General features: G+C 46.4%; 1 protein-coding gene and 1 long non-coding RNA gene across 2 annotated transcripts in view; one reads left to right on the top strand and one right to left on the bottom strand.

The window, feature by feature from the left end:
- LOC148092757 (uncharacterized) overlaps positions 1-882 on the top strand; it is a 39783-nt gene extending 38901 nt beyond the window's left edge. Inside the window, exon 3 of the long non-coding RNA XR_015714822.1 lies at positions 43-882. This is a non-coding gene — a long non-coding RNA (uncharacterized LOC148092757). The remainder of the gene's footprint in view (positions 1-42) is intronic.
- Positions 1-14763, bottom strand: part of COLEC12 (collectin subfamily member 12) — a 169692-nt gene that overhangs the window by 9073 nt on the left and 145856 nt on the right. Inside the window, exons 6-8 of the mRNA XM_087818988.1 lie at positions 5808-6296; positions 4749-4885; positions 3409-3518 (exon numbers count right to left, since the gene is read on the bottom strand). Coding sequence (XP_087675114.1) covers positions 3409-3518; positions 4749-4885; positions 5808-6296 — 736 coding nt within the window. The remainder of the gene's footprint in view (positions 1-3408; positions 3519-4748; positions 4886-5807; positions 6297-14763) is intronic.

Raw genomic sequence — 14763 nt, 5'->3', positions numbered from 1 at the left:
ACTCTCCTTTGAAGCCCTGCTCTTTGCTGTGTCCACATTTAGGGCTGGTGCATACGTCTTCTGGATTGTGTCCCTGAAATCAGATTTCCTTACATGAGTGGAAGACCACCGCCTCTCGCTCATATGCTGCCGCACCGTCTAGGAAAGATGCCCCTGGGCAGCATGGAGGCTGGCTTACAGAGGGCGCTCCAGGGTAAGTCACCCACTGCTACCACAGGGCTGGGGCCAGCGGATCCCAGTCTCTAGTCAGGAGGCCTGGAATGAAGTTTTCACAGGTCTGTGGTGAAAAGAGAAACATAAGGACAGTGTGTATGTGTGTATGAGTGTGTGTATGATGGTCAGTTGTCTTTTCTTGAAAAGGATTGTAGATTTTATTTTTGTTTGTTTTAGTGCTGCAATTTATTGACAGGTGATTTTTAAAACCCATGCCCACAGTTGGCAAATAAAATCTTGGCGATGTGTGTCAGCCTTCCAGTCTTTTGGTATTTTACTGGTGTGTGGACTCGAAGCGTCCGGGACCCTGTCTTGGGCACTGTTCTGAGACCTCCCAGACAGTTTCTCATGCCTTTCCTTTCCTCAGTAGTGGGTCCTAACAGTCAGTGAGTCAGGTCATATACTTTATGGGAAATAAACCTGAGCTCAGATCTGCATGTGCCCACAGCCTTTGGCGTCCATTCCATGTGACTTGCTTTCTGTCTGTTTATTCCAGCGCTGTCTTTCTCAATCAGATACCAGCATAAAACATGGAGATGTTGCAAGAGGCAGAGGAGAGAGCCTTTTATCCCTTGTCTAGTTCCTTTTTAACAGTAACCATAAAACCCTGAGACAATTTCAAAAGGGCATGTAAATGTGTGTGTAAAAAGGGCAAGAGGCAATCTGTGGCAAGGGAAAGGGAAGCCCACGAGCCAGTGCCTAGAGGCCACAGGAGCAACGAGGAGGAGGGTAATGGTGAATCTGACACACGGAGAAGTGTTTGGGGAGACTCACCCTGATGGGAGACCCCTGAGAGCCTGACACCCAGTCCCTGTGCCAAGGCATAGCAGAGAACATTCTTCTTGTCTTCTTTACAAACTTAGTATGATATCTGGGATACTGTGTGTGGCATCTCAATCAGGATAATGTATAATATATAAATGCTAGGTAGTATTGTTCTGCAGTTACTGACTAGTATGAAAATACTTAGGATTATGACAACAATACCAATATTAGCAGGTGACATTTCTTGAGCACTTCCCATGACCAAGTACTGTACTAAATGCTTTATACATATTATCTCATTAAATAGTCACAATACCGGTGTCGGTCCTTTCGTGATACTCATTTCTATACGAGGACATGGAGATTTCCCATGGTTGAGTAGCTCGCACAAGGTCACACAGCTGTTGAGTGCTGGGTCAAGGCCTGGAGCCCAGACCATTGGCTCCAGGGCATGTGCTCTCTCCCCTCGCTGCACTGGCTCTCTTTCTAGTTTGTGCAATGTTTATTATTCTATGTCAAGTTAAATTAGCCTTCAGTTATTGAGGCCTCATAATATGTCTACCTACTTTATTCCTGTGTTTAAAATTTGATCCTGGGGGGTTTTTACATGTATGTGTATTCCTGTGGGTGGAAAATGAGAAGCGCAGGCTGTGCTGTGGCTGGGGACAGAGTCCCTGGGAAGGTGTCTGGTGATGTAATCCTTCTCAGGTCCTAGGGACCAATGCTGGTACTCTCCTTCCAAATCATATAATTCTTGCTGGAGCCTGGGGAAGAAGAGGAAAGTCCCACCTTGGGAGAGCTGGCGTAGACAGTGATGTTTCTTCTCAATCCCTTCCATATGGGCCAGTCCATTTTTTTCTTGGAGGAAGGCTTAAGATTGAATTTCTTAGTGAGTCTAACCCAGACCTTTTCTGCATTTATGGCTGTGAGAAAAGTAGAGGAGACTGATTTTTTTTTTTTCCCCAGCTCCCCTCTGACTCGCTTACAAAAAGGCTTTGGCGCTTTGGCACTCTTAACTGTCAAAGTCACAGATTTATCCTTTCCTTTAATCATCTCTGCCTCCCACACCACCTCCAGCCCTCCGCTGCTCCGATTTTTGGTGCCAACTCTCAACTGTTCGAGTCTCCTGAAGTGCAAGTCTGTCGTGCCCGGTGCTCTCCTCCGGCTGACAGCCAAGTTCCTGCGGATCAGGGTATAGTGTCACTTCCTCTCCCCCAGGACAGGCGCAGAGGGGAGCAGACAGGATATTTGTCCGATGGCCGGCAGGCTGACACCCATATGCCCTGGGGCCAGGCTGAGGCTCCGCTCAGCAGATCGAAAATCTTCAAATGTTCCATCTCTACTTGCGATCACTCTTTTTTCTTTTTTTTTTTAAAGACAGGGCCTCATTCTGGTCCATCTATTTCTTCTAACCACGCTTTTCATGTGGAGAATTTAAAAGTACAGAGAAGCCTCTATCTACCCAGGTACCTGTGGCCCCTCCACCACCTTGGATCCTCTCCTGCTCCTTGGCTCCTACAGGATCGGCCTCAAAGGCCGTGACACTGTCTGGGACCTGATACATCCTTGCTTTCTCCACTCTCAGTGCCATGGATGCTGCAGTCTCCTCCCTGCTTGGGACATGCTCCCAAAGCTGAGATGCGGGCACCTCTGCAGAGCCTGCCTCCTCTGTCTCCAGAAGGATTCAGAAGTGGGTTTTTATAAATTCTCCATTTGGTAGAGTTTATTGCATATTTCCACATCCATTAGAGGCAAAGCAGGACTAGGACAAAGTGAAATTTAAATTGGCACAATTTAGTCATCTTCAGACCTTTGGGCAGAATTAGGGATGGTGGACACCTGGGGTAGGAGGAGGCTTGTGGAGACCTCTGGGCCCCTAGGAGCTCAGACAAGGTGCTGTGACATGCTTCCATCCTTTGCCGCTGCCTTTAGAGAACTCAGGTCACATCGGACCACACAAGGGAATCTTCAAGCCTTCAGAAGAAGGTTATCTTACAAACACCTTTGTTCGTGGTGCACTTGAACTTCCCGTGTAAACTTGCAGTTTGTAATTATGCTCTGGACAGAAGCCCAGCCAGGTTAGGGTGAACTCTGAATGTGCCTGAGGTCATCTGGGCTCCCTTCTCCTTCATAGCAACATTTAAAGAGAATGTTTTGGCCACAAGTGTGGTTTTTATGAGTCTGCTTTTTTTTTTCCTCACAGAAATGAAACAAACTCACTCCCCAAAAAGAAAAACCCTATTTTATAGCATATAGAGTCCCAACCACGATTTCCCTTCATAGAAATACACAACTGGTACCAGGAACCTCAGTGTGAGGAGTGTCTAGGACATTAGGCCGTTACGGAGGAAACTGTAGGGAGTCAGGCAAGAGGTGAAACACAGAACAGGGAGAGTCTGACCACCCATCTGAAAGTTCCTGAGCACTCACTTATACTCCGGAGATGTCCCGTCCAGCCACTTCCATTCGCTCTCATGCTCCAAGTCCGTGAGGCCGATCCAGTGGCTTTCTCTCCCTACCATCTGCTTTTTGATCCATTGCTGAACAATAAACCAGAGATGGTGCATTAGTATTTCTTAGAACAGATGTCTGGGGGGCTTCCCCTCCCCTAGCATTTAGAAAAAAAGGACAGTTTAAAAGAGGATGTGTCTGCACCTTGGCCTGCTTTTGCTGTCCTTTTTATTGTACTTGTTTTGTTTTGCACTGTTTTGGGGGCTTTGACAGTTTTTCTCTTACAGACTCATAAGTGATATTTCAGTGATGCCCTTCCTCCTCTAGATCACCCAGACTACTTTGTGAATTCAGCCAGCTCCATCCCCGTCGACCATACATCCCTCCTGTGCTCGTCTACAATGGCAACAGCCAGGCATCATCGAGCTCCTCCTCTGGGCCAGGTGCCACGTCCAGTGCCGTCGCCTGCAACGCATCTTTAAGCCTAACCTATGTAATAAAGACAAGCGGCTGGGCTGGGATTGGGCCCAGCTCTGTATATCCTAAAGCCCGGGCACCTGACTGTATGTTCGTTCCCAGTCAGTCACTGTGGGAAGCATCTGTTCCCAGGGTTGTGTTTGCTGGAGATACTTGGAAGGAGGCCACTGGAACAGCGTGGCACAGAAGAAAGAGCATCGACATTGTTGCTAGATGGACCTCACTTTTGGGCTCAGCTCTGCATTTATTTGTCAACCCGTGAATAAATCATTTAAACCTTGTGAGGCCTCAGTGTTCTTATCTGTTTGGTGGGGATAATAATACCCCCACTAGGGTTGTTGTAAGGCTTAAAGGAGAAAACGCCTTGTACGGTGCCTGGCACACAGTAAGGGCCTTGTGAGTGGTCACCATCATTATCCTGTGTGGGCTCTGTCCCTATGGCCTTTTTTGCTCTTCCTGACCCTGCTGGGGCCACATGTCTGGTCCCTTAAACCTCACTCCACCTCAAGGGGCTCATGCCTCTTTGCCTCTCTCTCCTCAGGTGCCTGGGGCCAGTCCATAGGCTTCTCTTCTGCGTTACTGCTCTTCACAGCCACCGGGAGGAGCCACACGTCTCCCAGGCTGCACGAGCAATCTTCCAGGTGGAAGCAAGAGGATATAATTCCCATGCCAGGAATGCTTCTTGTCACTGGACAAAGCCCAAATCTCCATAATGCAACCTCCTGTGTTTATGTGACCAGGAATTCTTGATATCATTGACTCCCCAGTAAGCATGCAATTTCCAGATGTAAACTATCCCTAAATTATAGTTTTCCCCAACTCAAAGTATGCTACAAACATACCTGTTCCTCTCTTGTGTTTATGAAAACGAGATGTGAAGACTTGTCTTCACAGAAAAGTTTTGCATCCTCAAAAATTTCTTTCTCAACCGAAAAATAGTAGCATTTGTCTGTGAAATTCTTCCAGTGAGGAGGGCAGCCTAGGAATGCAAAGGTTTACAACACTGATTAAAAACAAAACATGGAAAGCACCATCCTTCTTCAGCTGTGTGTAAGAGGCACAGCCACCGCCCTGCTTCCCTCACAGACCAGGAGTAGCCCTGCATCCGTGCGGGGAGCCCGTGACCGACATCCTGGGAGCAAGGGCAAGTACAGGGAACGGCAGAGCACACAGTAGTTAAAACTACATAATTTGGAAAGTATCTGTGCTGGGTCTCTGCTCCTGTGCATCTGGATTAATCTTTACAACAGAAAAACGCAGTGTAGGCCACCTGGAATCAGATGGAACCTACAGATAACAACGTGGGACAACCCAGAACCCAGTTGGGCTCACAGGACTGTAAAGATGACCTGAGTTGTACTGAAGGAAATCCAGTAGAATTGGGTGTGGATCAAAGGAGAGAAAAATAGGCTTGGTTGCAAACCCAGCATTTAGGATTTTACCAAAGGTTTAATTATGGAAGGAGTAGAAGTCACCATAGTATGTCCTCAAAAGAAGTGAAATCTAGGCTTCAGTAGCAGAAAGTTCCACCTGCATGTTAAGTGAGGGACGTGTGTCCCCAGGTGAAGGGCAAAAAGTGAAGACAGGATGGACAGGATGGGTCGAGGGTGGCCAGCCTTGGACTTTCATGAAGGAAATGTCTGGGGACGTGTTTTTCCCTGAGGGCCTGACTCAGCTAAATAAACAAGTGCTAGAGAACCTGATCGTGTTTAGAGAGAAACATGTGCCTGAGTGACGCAGCCTGTGAGAGCAGCAGGGGCACTGTGCCTCCCCCACATGAAACCTCGCTATCAGATAAAATAGGGTGTGGGGGAAGCATGGAGCAGCACACTGGGCACCAGCCCAGCCACAAGCACACACACTGCCCCTGTCCCCTGGTGCCAGGGAGGGTTCAGATTTACCATTGGCCTCAGGTGCTGTTGTTGGCTCATTCTGGAGGGCCAGGGGCACTGCTGCTCCTGATGTGCCTGGGGGGCCTGGAGGACCCCTGGGGCCTGGCATGCCTGGCACCCCAGGCAAGCCTGGCAGCCCCCGCGGTCCAGGCACCCCGGGTTCCCCCACAGTGCCCTGTAGTCCCTGGAAGCCAGGAGGGCCCTGGGGGCCGGGGAGTCCATCCTTGCCTGGAGGGCCTGGAGGGCCGGGGTCCCCATTGGGTCCCTGAGGGCCGGGCTTCCCTGGGGACCCGCGGGAGCCTTTGGCACCCTGAGAGCCTTTGGAGCCTTTGCTGCCTCGCTCTCCAGGGGGGCCGACTGGCCCAATTGGGCCCCTCTCACCAGCAGGGCCAGGTGGACCAGGCTCCCCCTTCTCTCCTTTCTGTCCCTTGTTGCCAGTGGGACCAGGGGGGCCCTGCTGTCCTCTGTCACCTTTCGGACCCCTGGGGCCAGGAGGACCTAAAACAAAAATATAAACGGAACAACATGAAATCCATTTTACGTGATAGTGAAGCATTTATCTTCTTATAAAACTTCCAATTAAAAAAAAACTTAGACATACAAAATATATACATTAAGGATTGCTTACTGTTTTAGCATGTTATTGTTGACAGTCTTTTTCTTTAACAGAGATGTTTCTTTACTAAGCTCACCCCTCCCGCTCCAAGCATTTAGAATAGATCTTAACAGCACACAACTTCCCAGTACCCACTGATGTTTTAGGGGAAGACAGCTTCCAGTATCAACATGATTCACACCATTTACGTAGGCTCTTTAGTCAACTGGGACTATTTGTCACCAGCAAAACCTGCGAGTTGGGATCAAGATTCCCTCCTACTTATGCTTTTTCCCCCCTTATTTGACAAATATTTATTAATGACCTGTTATATGACAAGCACCATATAAGGTGTTAGGATACCTGAAGAGTTGAATTAGACCAAAAAAAAAAATGCTATCAAGTGTTGAGAGGCATTGTCCTGTTAACCACTCCGGAGAGGCCTCTTCCTCCCTGTTGCATTCCACCTGGCGTTCCTGTCCCCTCCACCAGTGCTGTGGGGACACTATTGTCCTTAGAGCTGAGCCTCACTCATCATGGGCCCGCTCAGAGGGTCAGGAGGTCTTGGTGGGAAAGTGCTCTCCAGGCCAGGCTGACGAGGATCAGTTTCACTTTTTCCAGCTTGTTAGTCTAATAATGCAAATAGGGAAGGTGGGCTAGAGGGAAAAAATAGGTGGACCGTTGAATTGGCAGGGAAGGAAGAAAGAAAAAACCTACTGTTTTCTACCAGAAAAGGAAACAGCAGTTCTTGAAAAAGCAGGGGCCAGGGTGGGGAGGCAAATACCTGCTCATCTCTGCTCATCCCATAAAGCAGGTCACTTAACATAGGACTGTTTTCTTTAAGTTCTCGGGGCTGAAAGGGAGCTTCACACAAATACACCATAATTCTGTATAGTGAAGGACAGCTTTCGAGGGACTTTCACATCTGTTATGTCACCTGACCTTTGTCTATGACATTACTCCCACAGCACATTTGAGGACACTCAGGGCCAGAGACAAGCTCTTTGTTCAAATCAAGGTTACTTAGCTCCTCAGGACAGATATACCTGAGTGCTAAGCTGTTCACCTAGCAGGATATCACACAGGCAACCCCAATCAAGCAGTGGAGCTGGGACAGGAATTCAGGTCTTCTTATGTTGAAATGAATGTGACTCAGAGGACACTGTTTTCAGATGTTCTCCCCAGAATGTTAGAGTTGCTGAGATCTCACTATTCCACATGAAGGAGTAAGAGAGGCCCACACTCATTCCACCTTTCAGGCTGGAAGGTGGAGGTGACGGGGAGATGAAGGGCGAGTAGGCCTCCCGCCCTAAGTTTTCTCTATTCCCTACGCCACCACTCCCTCACCAGCTGGTCAGACAGAACTGTGAAGCAGCCCTTCCCACCTTTGTAGGACACGCTCTGCCCTCCCCCCACCCTAGGCCCTGACGGATATCACTGTACTCTCAAGCTATCCATGGCCCCAAGTCCAACCCATCCATCACTGCTCTCCCTTAGCAGGCACCTGGGCCCGGGACTCAGCTTTCTTTAAGGTTACCATGATGTCACTCATGGATTTACTGGCAGGACCCTCTGCAGAGCTGTAAGAGTTTATGCTAGTGGCTAGGACGAGCTTCATGCATTCCTTTTAGGGTTTTCTGCTCCATAGGGGGAGACTTTAGGAGACTTTGAGATGAAGGACTCTCCTTGAATCTGACTCATTGGCTTCTGCCCACCAGCTCCCAATAGCTCCTCCTTATTATCAGCTCTCCTAGGCTCTGGGTCCTTATTTCCGTCTTATAGGCAGATGGTCCATTTTCTCCAGGATGTCTGGCCAACACCTCCAACTTGCCATGTCTACAAGTGACCTTATCATCTCTGTTGTTTAAGTCCTTCCATCATTTCTTATCCCACCACATCATCATAACCGTCTTCCTTTCCGTTACTTGTCACAACCCTAGTGTGGGTGTTGTCTCTTTCCCTCACTCCTGTCCCTCTCTGTGTCTTTCTGGTAGATTTTTATGCTCTTCTATCTCTGATTCCTGCCCATTCATTCATTCCACTCTGCATTTTCCCACATTTGTCCTCCTTACACACAATTCTGATCTCCACTTGGTCTAGAATATTCAGCCCCCATATAACCATTTGGTATCAAAGGCTTTCATGACCTGGCCTCACTGTTGATTCCATCCTAGCTCTGGACTTTTGCAAATCTCTTCTCTTAGAATTTCCTTTGCCTATAGGCATCTGGAAAATTCATATTCACCCACCATGTAATCCTCCCAGGCCACTGCAGATGGAAGTTTTCCCTTCTCTAATCTTTCAGTCCTTGTTTGTTCTTTGAGGACACTGCCCCATCCAGCAGCCAGCAGTGTCTGGCACAGGGTCATTATTCAGTAAGTGTTTATCAAATCAACATGCACCACCTGTCAAAAGGCCTAGTGCACTAATGCCAACATGTTGGGCCTCAGGAGAGACCAGAAGGGAGAGATTTGGGGGGAACAGTGATCGGCCTGGTGTCCCTCACCTTTTTCTAAGAAATACAGCTCCACTCAGTCTACATGTCAGGTTGATCCTGAATGCCACTGTGGAATGAATGATCATGGGGACATCTGTCTTTCTTGATTCTACTCACACTTAAAAATTGATCCAGTGATCTTATCTGCAATCTTTTTTCTTTTTCTTTTTTCTGTTTAACACGAGGAGGCTCATTTAAATAGCTTAGGGCATTTAGTGAAGATTGAGAAGGTGGGTTTTCATTGCTAGATCTATCTCCTTTAAAAAAGTAACTTAGCCCGGCCGGGCGTGGCTCAGTGGTTGAACATCGACCTGGGATCCAGGCGATTCCTGGTCAGGGCACATGCCCAGGTTGTGGGTTCGATCAATGACTCATCATTGATGTTTCTATCTCTCTCTCTCTCTCTCCTTTCCTCTCTCTGAAATCAATAAAGATATATTTAAAAAATAAAAATAAAAAAGTAACTTAGTTCCTTTGTGTAATTAAGAAAATAGTGTCCTAGAGTTTAACAGTGGGGAAGGCAGCATTATGGAAGGCTCTGGTGAAACAATATGGACAGTCAGTCAAAACAAAACAAAATTCTAATTGGAGTAACAGCAAAAATAAAAGTAACTTTTCTTTCTCAACTATTTCTGTCTTGTTTGTGTTCTCTGTTTAGCCTTAAGAAATCCAAATAGTGAAGAGGGTCTGTTGGCAAACTCAAGTGCTTTAGAAATTTGTTATCCTTAATCGATGAGTTTGGACAATAATCAGTGTTTCTCATTCACTTACATCTGGGGTTGGTGCTACACTCGCAAGTTATGGGAAATGAGTTTACCTGCGTCTATGAAATAGTGACTGTTCAGAGGCGTGTCCCCCTGACCTGACAGACCCATGTGGCAGGGAGCAGTATTTCCTCCAGGACACCTTCCTCTGGTTTCTGACAGAATTCCAAGGACACACAACACTCTTCCTCTCCTGACATGAAGCCAAGACTGTGGCTTTTCATTCATTTCTCTTTGTTTCTGGGCACGGGTAGTTTGTGGTGGTCAGCTACTTCCCTCTGGACTGGAAGTACTCCTTGAATGTCTCCACTCACTCCACACTGAAGTTGTGGCTTATTTTAAGAATGGCATAAAACATGGATCCCACAGTCAGTAGATGCTAATTTCTAGATCTTGTGAAGGAAGAGAATAGATATTGGGAGAAGACGCAAGTTTTTGCCTTTCATAAAAACTGATTTTTTCATATGAGGCACTATATCCATCACAAATAGGTTACCTGTCTAAGTTTAATATTTATGGCTGCGGATAAAATCCTAGCATGCAAACGGTTACCAATGCCTCCATCCACAGCTGCCCAGCCTTGGGAAACCCATCATGGACCTAGAGCAGGAAGCTGGCTCTCTGCCGCCTGAGACTGGGCTTTGTGAAAAGGTACTGTAGGTGTCCCATACATAAGGGGATTCAATCTTCATATACTTTGCTCATTAAGAGCATACTTTGCTCATTAAAACGTAAAAATTTTATGTTTCTTTTTAAAAACACTAAGAAAAAGAGCCAAAATCATGTTAAAAGTCAGCCCTGGTTTCCCATTAAAAGTAGATTATTAATGCCAGGGGTATATCTTCCTCCAGGACCTGGGACGCTAGTATCATTTTATTAGCATCTGGATGATCCCAGGCTTTTAGGTCTTACTTGAAACTTTTATTGGGTGGCTGTTGAAGTGAAAATAAAAGGAAATAAAATATAAGCTACCTTTAGTGCCTCAAAACTGAGAACACTGGGATAAATGATGTGGGAGTATTTATGAGCTTGTGCAGTAACAACTTGAGTTTAGTCGAGAGAATGGTTACGCTACATGTGGAGGCACATGTGATGTCCCATACAGAAGCAAATCTGAGATTTGCTTTCAAGGCAAAGTGGGTGGCTCCCTGGCTCAGGATCTAAAATGCCAGGATACCCATGTTGCTGGTAAAGCCATTGCAAGCTCCAGAAATGCCCGAATATGAACTCTGAGCAGCCTGTGTTTGCTCTGCCAGCAAAACCTCCTCATATTCCCCAGACCCAAGAGCTGGGAGCCCAGAACACCCGAATCCTCCAACCAAGCAGTTCAAAGAGGACGGAAGGCTTTAAATCACTGTTCTGTTTCCACTTTGGCAACCAAACTGCAGACCTTGAGAAGGGCCCAGCCCCTGTCCTTTCCACTTGGCTTTCCAGCAAGACTGCTGGTGCTTAACATAAGGTAGAGAAACAACTTTAGTTCTCAGTGCCATCCAAAACCTTGGAGACTCAATTTTAGAACCATGAGTGGTAAGGTTGGAAGAACAGAGGAAAATAGTAATGTGAACTGATGTATCTTTCTTCTCATTTAAAAATCTACTTTGCAATTAATCAAACATTTATTAAACACCTACAACATGAAAAAGTCATTCTGCTTCACTGAGGTAAAAAGGAATGTACAAATTAAAAGAACATTTAATAGATATTATTTGGCAATCATTCTGAAGAATAATTTGATTCTCGACCTCATGTTTAAGACAGGCTTCTGGAGAGCTGTGGAAGCTCCCTGTCTGCAGAGGAGGGATATTTAAACCACTCTTTCTCACCACCTGGCCAGTCTGCTGCTATGCCTTCAAATGCCTTTTCTTGAGGATCCCAGACAAGCAGTATCAAGAGGAGGTGGGATCGGCAAAGAGAGGAACAGAGGCCTCCTGCCTGATCCACTTTGTTTTGTCCCGTCCTGCTTTCCCCAGTTCTTTCAGCCTTCCTGTGCATCTTTCAAGGTTGAGCCCAAATGTCAATCCCTTATTGCAGCCTTAACCAGTTGCTCTCCTGAAAATAAACTCTCTTGCATCTCAGCCTCCCTGAATATGTCATCTGTTCCGCGTCATCACAGGGCAGCAGGGTGCCACTAGAGCCCTGGTTTGGGAACTAGACAGACCCCCAGTCAGTCCAGTCTGCCATATATTAGCTTCTTGACCTTGGGTAAGTTACACAGGCTCTCTGAGTCTCCATTCTCTCCCCTGCAATGGGGAGTGCTGATAATTCTTACCTTAAAGAGATGTAACAATGAAGGCAGACAATTTATCCAAGTGCTCAGCATCGTGACTGGCATATCACAGACACTCAATAAACATGGACTTAAAAATTAGTGAAAGCCAGCTGTTGGTGACACCTGAGACCAACTCCAGGGCTGGGCACCAGGAAGCAAGCAGTAAGTACTCTGGACCCAAATCAACCTTAATCCTGTCTGTACAATTTTATTCCTTGTGCACATAAAGCTACTGTTTTCTACTGTGGTGTGTTGGCTGGTGCTACAGCAGAAGGGGAATCTTGGATAGGAACTGAATTGGGTATGAATATTAGCTAACCCTCTGCCAGGCACTGCACTAGGTGCTTTATTTACATTATTGCATGAAGTCCTCATGACTCTAAAAGGTAGACACAGATGGGGAAATAGAGGCACAGAGAGGAAGAGGAACTTGGTACGTGGATCCAGGTCTCTCTGATTCCAGCTCTTGTTCTTACTAACTCTCATGCCTCTCTGGGAAGAGCAGATGAAAGGAGCCCTCTGGTTGTCCTAGGAGGATGCAGCTGACCCTTCATAGCTTACCGAGGAATAGCTCAGGATGTGAGGTGAACTTTCCACCCAAGAGTGTGCATTCTGAGGGATGAAGTCCTCTGTGTCCATAATTAGGGTAAAAGTCTTTACATTATTTATAACAAAAAAGTAAGACTTTCTTAACAAGGTTTTTGGTTCACAGATTTAGAAATAGTTGTCAAGATTCAACATGTGATTTAATATCTGTCTCTACGTTATCGTTTAGCTTTCGTGTAATCAGTCAGCTTCAGCTTCCACTTCTTAATGAGGCAAACGTCTCCTGTGGCTGAACTGTACTGGGAGCATGAGGATTCCTCAAGTGCAAGCCACCAAGAATTTCCCAGAAAGCATCAGAGTATTTTGAATCTTGCAGAGGCAAGCCCAACATAAGCCAGTGTTAATCCAATCCTGCTCCATCCATCCTGCCTTATCCCCTTTCCCTCATTCTCAGGGACCAGATGTGCTAAGAAAGAAAGAGGAAAGGTGCTAGAAATGAGGTGTGGAAGGACATACTTGCACTCAGAAATGGAGTTCTTTCCCCAGTCTTGTTCTCTTAGAAATCCTGGTGGGCATTTCTGTTCTGGGGGAAGTCGAGAAGATTGAATAGAAAGGGGGTTGCTTGGCTGGCTTGAGATGTTTCTCAGGTCAACTCACAGAAAGGGCAAGTGATGATAAAACCAAGGATGCATGTAATATGGGAAAGCATATGTGAAAAAGAAAATATTCAGAAACCAAGCTCTGAGGTATTGCAGAATTACTGAGTCAGAAAGCTCATTCTAACCGACATCTCCAACTTAATAGCCAAGCCAGCCTTGTCGAGCCATATATCAGACTCTGACACCTGTGTTCAATTTCTGTCCACACGGCTCCCCACCTCTACAATACATACGTGCCTCTTGGCTTTTCCTTTGGGCTGGGACACTTTAGGTAGGGAATTCCAGGGTCCTAGGCACCAAAGAGGGACAGGAACGGGTTGAAGTAGGCTCTGAATACCCAGCCCCTTGAGCCAGTCAGGGCTTCCACAGCAGGGCGCTGTTGTCCAGGGGAGGGCAGGGCTGCCCTTGACTCTGACTCTGAGTCTGAGTCTCCTCCTGAGTGAGGATGCCAGTGTCTTTCATCTCCACGTCTGCCGTCCCATTCCAGGTCACCCATACTTGGTGCATAGCCTGTCACTGGACCTGTCTCCATATCGCTCCCCTATAATCTACTTTCCTGTTAGCCCCCCAACAACCTTTTAAAACTATAAATCGGGTCATGTCACCACCTTGCTTAAAACCTCCTCACGCCTAGAATGAAACCTCAACTTCCCCCTCACAGACTCCTGGGGGGCAGCCGGAACAGGGAAGAGGAACGTGCATTTTCACAGCCTATCAGTGGGGTTAGCAGCATGGGCTTTGGCACCAGACAGCCTGGGCTCAGATCCTGTTTATCTACTTATTATTTCTATACATTCGAGCAAGTTCCCTGAACCTCTCTAAGCCTTATAGTTTCCTCATCTATAAACTGGCGGCGATTTTGTATGTACCTGCCTCATAGAGTTGTTGTCAGGACTCACTGGGATGGTTTCTATAAAGCACTCAGCACACTCATACTCAATAGTCGCTGATAACAATAATCAGAATAATGGAAACATGAACTAATTTAAAGCTAGGGTCAGAATCTGCAACTGTGAGTTTTCTGCACTTCCTTAGCTGATAAGTCATGTTATTAAATATGTCAGAAGTTTCCTTGTAGAGAACAAGCTACAGTTAACTAATGGAATAATGCAACTATGAATTTATAGTTAGAAATTATCCAAAATACCATGATAGGACTGTCTAAGGTATTACAATTCCAAGAGACACTTAGAGAGCTCTTATTTCATGAGGTTGCATGTCTGCTGAGATCTGCCCTCATTCTGAATTTAGGTTGAGAAAGAAGAGAAAAACAAACAGACCAAGCACTGAAGAACGTCCTATCATTTGCAAGCCCACCCCTATTCAATATGACTCCCACCTATAATATCCCTGACTTGCAGCTGTCCAGCCCCTCTAGAGGTGAGGCACCCCCGTTGCTCAGGGGAACCACTGCATTTTCAGGCAATGCCAGTTTTTGTAAGGAACAGCATATAAAACCAACACTTTCCTTCCTTTAGTGAATACCCAATAGTGTTTGTTTCACGCTCTGAAGCTCCTCAGATGTCATTTAAAATTTCTTCCTCATGATAACCTTTTATTTATTTTTTGTTAATTCTCACCAGAGGACATTTTTTCCATTGTTTTTCAGAGAGAGAGTGCAAAGGAGGGAGGAAG

The sequence above is a fragment of the Miniopterus natalensis genome, chromosome 7, assembly GCF_054644295.1.
Source record: "Miniopterus natalensis isolate mMinNat1 chromosome 7, mMinNat1.hap1, whole genome shotgun sequence".
Lineage (NCBI taxonomy): Eukaryota > Metazoa > Chordata > Mammalia > Chiroptera > Miniopteridae > Miniopterus > Miniopterus natalensis.
The sequence above is the reverse complement of the archived record's forward strand: the minus strand, read 5'-3'. Positions and strand labels throughout refer to the sequence as shown.